Consider the following 13,141-nt stretch of genomic DNA (forward strand, 5'->3'; position numbering starts at 1 on the left):
AGTTTTTACGTGGCTGCTATAGGTTTCTAGCAAGAACGTTTCATACCTACGCCAAAACCACAACGTGATATGCCAATTTCTATTTACCCTTCAGAAGGACCCTTTTCATCGAATCCAATCCGACTAAAGTGGGAGAGACAGACACCTGCTAGCCACCTTATGCAACTAGTGCATGTCAATCGGTGGAACCAGTCTCACGTAAGCGTACGTGTAAGTTCGGTCCGGGCCGCTTCATCCCACGATGCCGCCGAATCAAGATAAGACTAGTAACGCCAAGCAAATTGACAATATCGACGCCCACAACTGCTTTGTGTTCTACTCGTGCATAAAAACTACGCATAGACCTAGCTCTGATACCACTGTTGGGGAACGTAGCAGAATTTCAAAAGTTTCTACGCATCACCAAGATCAATCTATGGAGTCATCTAGCAACGAGGGAGAAAGGAGTGCATCTACATACCCTTGTAGATCGCGCGCGGAAGTGTTCAAGAGAACGGGGTTGATGGAGTCGTGCTCGTCGTGATCCAAATCACCGATGACCTAGAGCCGAACGGACGGCACCTCCGCGTTCAACACACGTACGGTTGGGAAGACGTCTCCTCCAACTTGATCCAGCAAGGGGGAAGGAGAGGTTGATGAAGATCCAGCAGCACGACGGCGTGGTGGTGGAAGCAACGGTGATCTCGGCAGGGCTTCGCCAAGCACAGGGAGAGGAAGGAGTGTCACGGGAGGGAGAGGGAGAGGCCAGGGGCTAGGGTGCGGCTGCCCTCCCTCCCCCCCACTATATATAGGGTCCCTAGGGGGGCGCCGGCCCTAGGAGATCCAATCTCCAAGGGGGGCGGCGGCCAAGGGGTGGCTTGCCCCCCTAGCCAAGTGGGGCGCCCCCCACCCCTAGGGTTTCCAACCCTAGGCGCAGAGGGAGGCCCAAGGGGGGCTCACCAGCCCACTAGGGGCTGGTTCCCCTCCCACTTCATCCCATGGGGCCCTCCGGGATAGGTGGCCCCACCCGGTGGACCCCCGGGACCCTTTCGGTGGTCCCAGTACAATACCGATTACCCCCGAAACTTTCCCGATGGCCGAAACTTGACTTCCTATATATAAATCTTCACCTCTGGACCATTCTGAAACTCCTCGTGACATCTGGGATCTCATCCGGGACTCCGAACAACTTTCGGGTTACCATATACTAATATCTCAACAACCCTAGCGTCACCGAACCTTAAGTGTGTAGACCCTACGAGTTCGGGAGACACGCAGACATGACCGAGACGACTCTCCGGTCAATAACCAACAGCGGGATCTGGATACCCATGTTGGCTCCCACATGCTCCTCGATGATCTCATCGGATGAACCACGATGTCGAGGATTCAATCAATCCGTATACAATTCCCTTTGTCAATCGGTACGTTACTTGCCTAAGACTCGATCATCGGTATCCCAATACCTCGTTCAATCTCGTTACTGGTAAGTCACTTTACTCGTACCGTAATGCATGATCCCGGTATAAACCACTTGGTCACATTGAGATCATTATGATAATGCATTACCGAGTGGGCCCAGAGATACCTCTCCGTCATACGGAGTGACAAATCCCAGTCTCGATTCGTGCCAACCCAACAGACACTTTCGGAGATACCTTTAGTGTACCTTTATAGTCACCCAGTTATGTTGTGATGTTTGGCACACCCAAAGCACTCCTACGGTATCCGGAAGTTGCACAATCTCATGGTCTAAGGAAATGATACTTGACATTCGGAAAAGCTATAGCAAACAAACTACACGATCTTTGAGCTATGCTTAGGATTGGGTCTTGTCCATCACATCATTCTCCTAATGATGTGATCCCGTTAACAATGACATACAATGTCCATAGTCAGGAAACCATGACTATCTTTTGATCAACGAGCTAGTCAACTAGAGGCTCACTAGGGACGTGTTGTGGTCTATGTATTCACACATGTATCACGATTTCCGGATAACACAATTATAGCATGAACAATAGACAATTATCATGAACAAAGAAATATAATAATAACCATTTTATTATTGCCTCTAGGGCATATTTCCAACATCTACATCAACACCATAGCCCCTCCGATGAAGTGCAAGTAGTTTACCTCAGACCTACGGGTCCATAGTTAGTAGCTAGATGGCTTCTTCTCTCTTTTTGGATCTCAATACAATGTTCTCTCCCTCTCTTGTGGAGATCTATTCGATGTAATTTTCTTTTTGCGGTGTGTTTGTTGAGACCGATGAATTGTGGGTTTATGATCAAGTCTATCTATGAACAATATTTGAATCTTCTCTGAATTCTTTTATGTATGATTGGTTATCTTTGCAAGTCTCTTCGAATTATTAGTTTGGTTTGGGCTACTAGATTGATCTTTCTTGCAATGGGAGAAGTGCTTAGCTTTGGGTTCAATCTTGCGGTGTCCTTTCCCAATGACAGTAGGGGCACCAAGGCACGTATTGTATTGTTGTCATCGAGGATAACAAGATGGGGTTTTCTTCATATTCCATGAGTCTATCCCTCTACATCATGTCATCTTGCTTAAGGCGTTACTCTATTTTTAACTTAATACTCTAGATGCATGCTGGATAGCGGTCGATGAGTGGAGTAATAGTAGTAGATGCAGGCAGGAGTCGGTCTACTTGTCTCGGACGTGATGCCTATATACATGATCATACCTAGATATTCTCATAACTACGCTCAATTTTGTCAATTGCTCAACAGTAATTTGTTCACCCACCATAAAATATTTATGCTCTCGAGAGAAGCCACTAGTGAAACCTATGGCCGCCGGGTCTATCTTTATCATATTAATCTCCTACTACTTAGTTATTTCATTTCCTATTTACTTTGCATCTTTATCATAAAAATACCAAAAATATTATCTTTATCATATCTATCAAATCTCACTCTCGTAAGTGGCCTTATAGGAATTGGCAACCCCTATTTGCGTTCGTTGCGAGGATTTATTTGTTTTGTGCAGGTAAGAGGGACTCGCGCTTAGCCTCCTACTGGATTGATACATTGGTTCTCAAAAACTGAGGGAAATACTTACGCTACTTTGATGCATCATCCCTTCCTCTTCGGGGAAAACCAACGCAGTGGTCAAGAGGTAGCAAAAAACATTGAAAAGTAATAAGTAGATGATGGGTTGCTAGAGTGATAGAAGCTTAAACCCTAATTTATGTGTTGCTTCATAAGGGGCTCATTTGGATCCACATGTTTCATGTTATGGTTAGATTTATCTTAATTTTTTCGTAGTTGCGGATGCATGTGAGAGGGGTTAATCATAAGTGGGAGGCTTGTCCTAGTAAGAATAGCACCCAAGCACCGGTCCACCCACGTATCAAATTATCAAAGTAACGAATGTGAATCATATGAGCATGATGAAAATAACTTGATGATAATTCACATGTGTCCTCAAGAGGGCTTTGCTTTATATAAAAGTTGGTCCAGACTTGTCCTTTGCTATAAATAGGATTGGGCCACCTTGCTGCACCTCTGCTACATTTGTTACTTGTTACCCGTTATGAATTATCTTACTATCAAATTATCTGTTACCAATAATTTCAGTGCTTGCAGAAAATACCTTGTTGAAAACTGTTTGTCATTTTCTTCTGCTCCTCATTGGGTTCGACACTCTTACTTATCGAAAAAACTATGATTGATCCCCTATATTTATGGGTCATCAGTGCTTCTTATGTATTTTTGCATTTTTTGTCGCGAGACGTTTACTGCTCTCTTTCGTCCGTGGGCTGGCCACTAGTGTTGCCTGTAGGCGCCCGTTCGCTTCCACGGCGCCGAACGCACCAAATAGAAGCTCCCCTAAAAGGTGCCTTCTCTCGCTCATGGTCAACTGCGGACGCGTCAGTTTGCAGCCCAAAGATATATTCGACCAATATACAATCTCATGCACACTAGCGATCAATGCAATCCAAATCTTGCGAATCAACCTGTGGTTGAGTTGGTTAGGTGGACAGTGGTATCCTCAACCCATCAGGGTTCAAATCCTGGTGCTCGCATTATTCCTTGATTTATTTCAGGATTTCCGGCGATGCGCTTTCAGTGGGAGGAGACATTCCCGTCGACGACGAGGCGCCTACGGCGACTTCGTAAATCTCAAGATGATATGCCGGCTCAGTCTCTCGGAGGTGCTCATAGGGGTAGGGGGTGCGTGTGTGCGTTCATGGGGGTGAGTGTATGCGCGTGTATATGAGCGCTTGTGTCTGTACTGATGCTAAAAAAAATGCAATCCAAATCTTTGGTATGAAATCAAAGTATATATATCTTTGGGCTGCAAACAAATAGTTCCAAACTATTCCAAAATCAATTGTGTTAAACAGAAGCCCAAAAATAGTCTTTGCAGTAGTTAGAGATCAGGCTGAAGCATCAACGTCGCTGGCGAACCATGAGATGCGCAGTGCCGTGCAGCGAAAGAAGAGTTGGTGCAGTGCGTCCGCGTGGATCGTCTCCTCCTTGTCCGATCTCTCTCGAACAGTCGGTCGCCGGATCCCACATACAAGTTTGCCAGAGCGATGCAGGTGCACTGTCTCTAACGGTATCCGCGCGTGCAAGAGGAACGTCATGCGGCGAACTGCTAGGTCCGATCACACAACCGGCGGCGAGTGGAGGTGTCTATTCACAACACATGTAAATCCTAGTGATAACGCCAAAGCGATCAATCGCATGAGTGTGCGGCACCTTCACTTTATATAGGCATCCGTCGCGGGCTCAACACTTGGGCCTCGCATGAACCCTAAAGCCCATAAGTCTACTCGGCCACAATCCAAATACAGCTCGGATCACATCCGATCAGTGTCCTCGGATCTGACCTCGTAGGTTCCTTCCCTTAAGCGCGCGACCCCTTAGGTTCAAGCCGGCTTGGTCGCAGTTCGGATCACCTCCGAACTGCACGGTTTGTAGCGGCCCCTAGTAAGGCATGCCGAACACCAAGCAGACTATGAAGCTGGTTAGGCAAACCGTACATCATGCTTCTGTTCCCTTTGCCACACTATACATGTTGTCGGGCTCAAGGCAAGTCTGTCATCCTTGTGCTAGCCTGACCTCTTTCTCGTTCCAGTGATGCCGACCATAAACCAGATTATCTCATAATCCTTGTCGCATGGCCATGCTTATCCTGATCGGATCACACGCGGGGCCTAGAGTATATCTCTCCTGATCGGAGGGACAAATCCCATCTTGCTCGACCATGTCTCGCGGCATGGGTCTGGACAAGCCCGAAACCTACCTTTGTAACTACCCAGTCACGGAGTAGCATTTGGTTGGCCCAAATCAAGTCTGTCACCATCCCGAGTACATGCGCCAGCTCGGGTCTTAGGACATAGAACGTATGTTGTACTAGAAACTCACAGATGACATATCACTGCGTCTTATAGTTGGGTCTGTCCGACTCGGACCGTATCTCAACTCGGATCCGACTACGTCGAATCCGACCAGATCCTCCCGAGTCCATATTATCCGGTTAGTATCCAATGCTCCATGACTAGTGAGACCAAGCCATCGACCGTGTCATATGCTAGTCTAGTCGGCTGCGCGTCCACACAGCCCTTTCGACTAGGGACCTTTTAGGACGTTCATCATATAATGCATAGTCCCACAAACAAGTCACGTACTTTCTGATACAGATCATTGATAATGTCCAAGGACTATCTTTATTCATAAACACATAGAAAATAACATCATACATGATTGCCTCTAGGGCATATCTCCAACACCCCCCCCCACTAGGCGTGCGTGCCCCGAAGGTAATCTTCCAAAGCATGTACTTTGTCCGTGCGGCCCTCCTCGGGCCTGTCGGGACATGCAACACATGCATGGGGTCCTCCACAGCACGCAGCGCCCCGATAAGGCACCTCCTCTCACTCGTGGTCAAGTGCGGATGCGTTAGTTTTCAGCCAAAAGGCACTCCCTCTATTTTGATTTAGTCCACATATTAGCTTTGGTCAAAGTCAAATTTGGTAAATTTTGACAAAGTGTATAGACAAAGTTATTAACATATACAATAACAAATCAATACTATTAGATTTATTATTGAATGCATTTTCACATCATATAGATTTGTTATGATAATTGTTTATATTATTTTCTATAAACTTGGTCAAACTTTATGAGATTGGACTTCAGTCAACTCTAATGTGCAGAGTAAATAAAAACGGAAGAAGTATATTCGATCAGGACTGGGATCAGGTGACTTGCCCATGGCCAGTCACGCTGTAACATGCAGCCACCAATCCATCGTTCATTCAACATCCAATGGAGAGGACTGATCCATGAGGAAACCAGCCAACACTTAGTAGTGTTTAGGACGCCTACAGTTGTAGTTTTATGTTCTTGCAACAAGCTATACACCAAGTGCTCTTCACTTGACCAACATACAATCTCATGCACATTTGTGATCAACGCAATACAAATCATTGGTAACGTTGGCGAACCATGGTCGCCTGAGCGCGGTGGTGGCCGACAACCTCTTGTCGACGTTGCACGAGAGGAGCCCCTTGAGGACTTCGAAGCCTTCTTTGGAGAGGAGGTCCTCTGGGAAGTGCTCACGGAGCTTGTTGCGGGAAATGACATGCGGCGGCGTCACCAGCTTCCCGGCGAGCGGCAATGACTCGTAGTCTGGCCAGGTGGTGAACAATGGCACACCGAGAACGCGGAAGATGGCGAGGAGCTGTTGGGCGTCGTCGTCCCCGTCGAAGAGCGGCTTCCCGGAGAGGAGCTCGGCCATGACGCAGCCGAGGGACCACATATCAACCGTGGCGTCGTAGTCGGTCTTGCCGAGGAGCATCTCCGGCGCCATGTATCGGCGTGTGCCGTGCTGGCCGTACGGCGCGGGCTCGGACATGGACACCGCGAGCCCTAGGTCGCAGATCTTGACGCTGCTGATGCCGTCTGCGCCGACGAGGATGTTCCCCGGCTTGATGTCGCGGTGGATGATGCGCAGCCCGTGCATGTGCTTGGCGGCGCCGAGGAGCTGCTCCATGATGCAGCGCACGTCGGCCTTGGGGAACGGCCGGCCGCGGCGGTGCTCGTGGAGGACGTCGTGCAGGTTGGGCCCGACGCACTCCATCACGACGGAGAGCTTCCGGGCGAAGGGGTCGAGCGAGAGCGCCCGGAGCTCGACGATGGCGCGGTGGCGGTGGCACGCGGCGAGGAACGCCGCCTCGTGCAGCGTACGGGCGTCGGCGCAGCCGCACGCGATGCCGGCGCCCTCGTGCACGCAGGGGAGCGGTTTCTTGACGGCGACGGTCCAGCCGTTGGTGAGGTGGCGCGCCTCCACGACGCCGCCGTAGGCGCCCACGCCGAGCGCGCGCGTCTCCTGGTAGTCGGTGGAGCTCCAGTAGCGCGCCCTGTTGCAGAAGGTGAGCCTCGGGGCGCCGCCGCTCATGTCCACCTTGAAGTCGGGGTGGTCGCCGGGAAAGACGCGCTTGATGGCCATCGATCGGGAACGGAGGAGGAGGTCGATGGAAGAAGCGGCGCGGCAGAAAAGGAAAGGAGACGAGCAGAGGAGAGGAGAGGAGAGGATCGCATGGTGGCGGCCGTATATATAGAGGTTGGGATGCCCAGCGTCAGCGAGACGTGCTCGACTGCTCCCCGGACTCGAAGTCAACCCGCTGCGTGGCTTGGGCGAGACCGAGACTGCAACGGGATCATGTACGCGTTCGGATTCCTAGCCGCAGAGGAGGAAAAAGGAACTGCCTATGGGTCACTTGCCCGATTTCGGTTTTGCTGGAGAGTGGTTCATCTACGGGGCTGCACAGATTACCTAGTGCATGGACCCAACGTCCGTGGTTCCTTTGAGATTCATGCTATTTTATTTTTTGTTGTCACAATTTATCTCGTTTCAGAATGTTTTGTTCATTTTTTTTAATTTCACTGTGTATCATCACTTTTCATTATGTGCTAATAAAAAAATGCTCTTATTTTGGATCGTTTTTAATATACACGATAATATACAACAATGAGACATTAATATACACTTTGGAACAAGAGGAAAAAGCAAATGTAACGCTAACAAATTTTGAAAATGGTCAAAAAAACAAAGCATGAATCTCAAAGTAACCACAGACGATGGATCCGTGCATGATAGAATTGCTTTCTCCGGGAAATACATTTTGGTTCCTGGTTGTATATGCACCCTATATGGGGATTTTTTTTTTAATATTTTTGACAAAACACTTGACTTACTTTTGCACTGATATATAAATGTCGACGAAAAACAACAAAAGTTGACCTCACAGCAAAAAAGACAAAATTTATTTGCTATTATAGGTCACTATTCACATTATTTTAGCCAAAAATTTGTCTTTTTTGAAAAGAAGTCAAAAGGATATATTCTTTTGTGGATTTTATTTCACGAGTACAATAGAAGGTCAAGTTTATTTCAAAAATATTTTCAGGAATTTTCGACTTTTTGTTGAATTACTAATTTTTTCCCGTATAAAGTGCTTATGTCCCCACAGACCAAAAGTTCCCCTCCTGCTTTCTCCCCCATCTATTATGTCCATCTTCTTGCCACCTTTCAATCCTTCCCCCAATCCAAGCCTAACCGATGGCCATCATCAACCACGGTTGACTACACTACCGCGCGCGTCTCGTTGCCCCAATTTGCAAGAGCCATCATCTCTAATGTTCTACCACCACCTCGGCCATGCCTGTAAAAGCATTTCTAATGCACCCTCAAACCTCCCACAACCTTTGGACCGAGCTGTCCAGACACATTTTGGCATCCAGCGTAGACCCATATCTGTCCGACGATGCGTCCAGCTGTCTGTTTTCCGGCAAACCAAAAACAAATTGGGGCGGGGGCTTTGCGAGAGTCCGGAACACCGCCACATATGACTCTGACAACCCCAGCCTACTCAAATCTCCCTCCCAGTCCACTTTTCTTCCACTCCACCCTTGCTCCCCCTTGCTTTCATCTGCACCATCCGCCGTTGTACCTCTCCGGTCGCCGCCCAGGCATCCTCAGACGTTTACAGCCCCCACCCACGCGCCTACATGCGGTCCACCCAGGATCCCTCTGCAGCCAGGTATCATCCGCCCCCTCTCGACGCCGTCTACGGCAGACACCACGCCCGACAGGTCTTTAGTCAAATGTTATTGAGCTTTTTTGTTGAACTTGTTGTTTTCTGGAGTAAGCACGATGGCGGTGTACTCGGTTATTGATGATGAGTTGTTGTGTGATGCGTGGTTTGTCGTATCTGCGGACTTTATAGGCATGAACAAGGGCTCGACATTTTGGCAAAACGTGCAGGCTTCATTTCATGAGCAAAAAAACTCCGCACCCAACGACATGCACATCATCTATAAACGCAATGCAAAGTCACTAACGTATCAGGTTGTACATCATCTCCAACGATGTCATGAAGTTTTGTGGTGTGATTGCACGAGAGGAGACAATGTGACCATCGGGCTCGTCAACCCGTAAGTTTTGCTTGTTATTCTACATAATGTTGATCTTTTTTTTGGGCAGGAAGTTGGTCAGTTTATTGATTCACTCAGTTTTGCAACTTGATAACCATCAGGTTGTATAGCCTGGACGCTTGTCACCCTGTACTACAAGACCAAGGGCGAGCTATTTACGCTCATACATTGTTAGGTGAAGTTCAAGAGAAACTATGTACGAAACGACATGTGTCAGTTTTGACTCGAGTACCGCTGAATTCAAAATCAGTGAATTCTTGTGAACATCCTGAACTATTATTATACTAGGGATATTGAAAAAAAAGTGGATGAATTGTGCTATTTTCTATTATTATTTTGAGTGTTGCGGAATTAGAAAAGAAATACAGACAATTAGGGGACATGGTCAGCGTCCGCGCCCTATCATCAATTTTTCCAACAATGTAGTAAGTTGCAATGTTACAGTGAAGGCCTCCAAACAATTTCTCGACACTAGAACATTGATATACTCGCATGAGAAGTATTTGCCGCTTTACAACAGAGCATTCGACAGAGAAGCATTCTCTGTCAATGAATCGCAGCTAGCTCTAGCCTATAAGAGGTCCCTGAGAGTTGTGGTGGAAGATGTCCTGGCAGTCTTCTTCTTCCCCTGGAGAAAAACAGGTCAAAAGCGTACATTAATCTGAACTCCTGTATTGCTCAGGAAGAAACTAACTACCTGTCGAGCTAAGCTTAGTCTGCCTGGCTGCCTGCTGCGTACCTGGCGGTGGTTCCTTCTGCCCGGGGTGCCGACCTGGATGGGCCGGCCGTGCTCGTCGTACAGCACGAGCCCGCTGAACCGCGGCAGCTCGCACCGCATCCCCATCAGTATCCTCCTCTGCCACACCGGCCGGCCCGGCGTCATGGCTGCCGAGGCCGGCGTACTCGGTGCCGCTGGCGCCCCACCCATGGGTGTCATGGCCGGCGTCGCCGTCGCTGGGGCCGTTGGTGGCGTCCAGCGCGGCCCTGGCAGGCCCCCTCGGTCTGCCGCCGCCGTCGTCTTGCGCGTATACAACGGCGCGTCCGGCTCGACCCCGAGCCCTGGTGGGGCACCTCGCTCCGCCGACGCCGTCTGACGCGTGCGCAACGCCGTCTGACGCGTGCGCAACGCCGCGTCCGGCTCGACCCCGACGGTCCCGCTGCCCGCGCAAGGCAGCCGGGGCATCCGAGCGCGAGTGATCATCCTGTCCAGCGCGTCCGTGCCTTGCTGCCAGCACCCCCCGCGTCCTCCACTCTCCGCCCTGCCAGTGCCATGTCTCCGGAGCTGTGTCCGACCGGAGTCCTGCACCCGGACCACCAGCGCCTCTGGGTTCGACGGCCGGCGGTCGCTTCTGACGACGAACAGCGCCCTCGCCGTGCCGCGCCTCGGCTCGGGGTACCGCCCCTCCGTCCTCCGCTGCAGCATCGACGCGCAGAGCCCCATGGCCTCGGGCGGTAGCTTCGAATCAGGAGCTCAGATGGATCGGGATGTGCTTGTTCGATACTGCTCCTGCTAATGTGCATCGGTTTCTTTATCATGGGTGGCGAGCAAGCTAGAGCGGGATGGAGTGAGCCGGGTTGGGAAGTAAAAGGAGGGAAGGTTTAACAATCTTCTTTTTCTTGCTTGCATCTGAGTGATATCTCTCGCGACATGCTAAGGAATAATCGCGGGTTTTGGTTGATAGAATTGCTTCGTGGACGGGGGTAAGACAAGAATTGCTGGTTGCTTGTGAAATAAGTGATCTGTGTTTAGCGTGGTCGGTCGGGTGTTTTTCGCGGCGGCTGTCCATTAACTCCGATCAAGGGATTCTCAAGATATAGGTACGGAGCCACAAGCAATAGGTTCGCGATGCATTTGGCTTCACATTGACGTACTAAAACTAAAGTATGTTTCATTAGTTATTTATACATGAGCTGTCATGCCAATGAAATATGTCAAAAGGAAAAGAGAGAAAACTTGCATGATGACGAGACGGAATTTAGCATTGCTTGCTATGCATCAATAGGTACGTACAAGCTTGAAACAAATGTTCCACTCAAAAAAAAAAACTTGAGACAAAGGTAGGTACAAGCTTGAAACAAGTCACCATGTTCATGGGAAAATATCAGATGATACCATATCTTATATGCTACCATGATACCAATTTAAAAAATTCAAATTTAAACTTGTCAAAAAAATCTGGAAAAAATCATGGATGTTCATGACATATATGTTGACAACGACTAAAATATTTAGATCAAAATTCAAAATATACACGGAGAAACAAAAAGACTATTAATCATGGATTTGTCTTTTTTGTTTCTCTATGTGTATGTCGATTTTTTATCTGATTTTTTAGGGGATTGTCGCCATATATGTTGTGAACATTTATGATTTTTTCAGAATTTTTGACAAGTTTAAATTTGAATTTTTGAATTTGGTATCATGGTAGCATATAAGAGCTGGTAGCACCTGATATTTTCTCCATGTTCATGGTGTCGTCTCCGGGTTGAGAAGACCCATCATGAAGATGGTAAGTGGAACATTGTCGTCCTTGTTGCGGGAAAAGTCTGACTTAGTCATAGATGGTATATTCATATCTTGTAATCGGCTGGATGCTTTGTATCAACTTTAATATAAAAAAATGATTGTGCACATTGATGCGTAGATCGGGATTTCAATATCCTTTCTACGAAAGAAAGTTTATACTAGTGTCATTACCGCAACCAATTTTTTTCTATGCATGAGTATATAGAATTTTTTAAATACTTGGTTGTATTTCTAGTGCTATGTAATTGGTGCCCAGTAAACACTGCTTTCTATGTTTGACAATGTTCTCTTCAATTATGAGGCTGAAATGCTCATAGGGATGATTGCTCATGCGCGTATATTAGGCTAGTCATAGTGGGAGTAACTTAGCTAGTAACACAGCGCACTTCAAGAAAATTTTCCTTACATGGCGAGTAGTTAATGAGAAGTAATAACATAATATGTTACTGTAACATAGCAGTTCCCAAGACAATATGAGTCTACAAACTAATAATAAAGTCATCTATGACACCACTAGTATGTTACTCCCTCCGTCCGGGTTTATTAGGCCCGTAAACAAGATCGGCAAGACCAAGGCAATTTCCTATTCGCGCATGTTAATTGAGGCATTGTCCCTCGAGTAGTTACCTAATGCTTCATATGGCATTGTCATTTATTGCAGATAATTTATACCGCCACAATCCTGCATGCTCTCCACCAATAGCATGCACGACTTTCCCTCTGGAGCCTATGCATGCGAATTTATTTCCCGCGAGACTAGCCGATGCCAAGCGAAATCTCCATGCATGCAGCGTCAGCAAATTAATTATCACATTAATAATGCTGCCCCATGCGTTAAACTCACATGCATGCACTCTTTCCAATTAATTTTCCTTGGTAGTCGGACCGAAGGGCCTAACAGGAAGGGACGCCTCTCCTTTGCTCACGGGCCCAATAAACCCGGACGGAGGGAGTACTTTACACTATGAAGATAGTAACTTAGACTAGTGTCATATACATAACACTAGTATAAGTTACTCCCCACTATGACTAGCCTTAGTGTCTACACTTATAAAAAAGTAACCAATCATTTGGTTGGGTGAGTGGGATAACACTGTTATCCATGGGCCTAGGTATCCAAGTATATCCAGCCCTAGTGGTGGATCTAGGCCCCAGGCCG

The 13,141-nt window shown here is 47.9% G+C and overlaps 2 protein-coding genes across 2 annotated transcripts; both read right to left on the bottom strand.

The window, feature by feature from the left end:
* Positions 1-6,411: 6,411 nt before the first annotated feature.
* On the bottom strand, positions 6,412-7,467 carry LOC123101409 (putative cyclin-dependent kinase F-2). Its single transcript, XM_044522875.1, has one exon. It carries the CDS (start codon positions 7,465-7,467, stop codon positions 6,412-6,414), a length of 1,056 nt encoding a protein of 351 aa, XP_044378810.1.
* A 2,415-nt stretch (positions 7,468-9,882) lies between these two features.
* On the bottom strand, positions 9,883-10,986 carry LOC123107207 (30S ribosomal protein S3-like). The gene is made up of 2 exons (XM_044529208.1): positions 10,195-10,986; positions 9,883-10,083 (listed from the first exon to the last, which is right to left on the bottom strand). Exons 1-2 carry the CDS (start codon positions 10,894-10,896, stop codon positions 10,027-10,029), a joined length of 759 nt encoding a protein of 252 aa, XP_044385143.1. The 5' UTR covers positions 10,897-10,986; the 3' UTR covers positions 9,883-10,026.
* Between the last annotated feature and the right edge of the window lie 2,155 nt (positions 10,987-13,141).

This window comes from Triticum aestivum, chromosome 5A (assembly GCF_018294505.1).
Source record: "Triticum aestivum cultivar Chinese Spring chromosome 5A, IWGSC CS RefSeq v2.1, whole genome shotgun sequence".
NCBI classification, from domain to species: Eukaryota; Viridiplantae; Streptophyta; class Magnoliopsida; order Poales; family Poaceae; genus Triticum; species Triticum aestivum.

Bases quoted from the DNA above. Each gene is read 5' to 3' on its own strand.
- LOC123101409 (XM_044522875.1), bottom strand. From the start codon at position 7,467: ATGGCCATCAAGCGCGTCTTTCCCGGCGACCACCCCGACTTCAAGGTG.
- LOC123107207 (XM_044529208.1), bottom strand. From the start codon at position 10,896: ATGGGGCTCTGCGCGTCGATGCTGCAGCGGAGGACGGAGGGGCGGTAC. The intron at 10,084-10,194 runs GTACGCAGCAGG...GTTTTTCTCCAG, and splicing joins GCAGAAGGAACCACCGCCAG to GGGAAGAAGAAGACTGCCAG.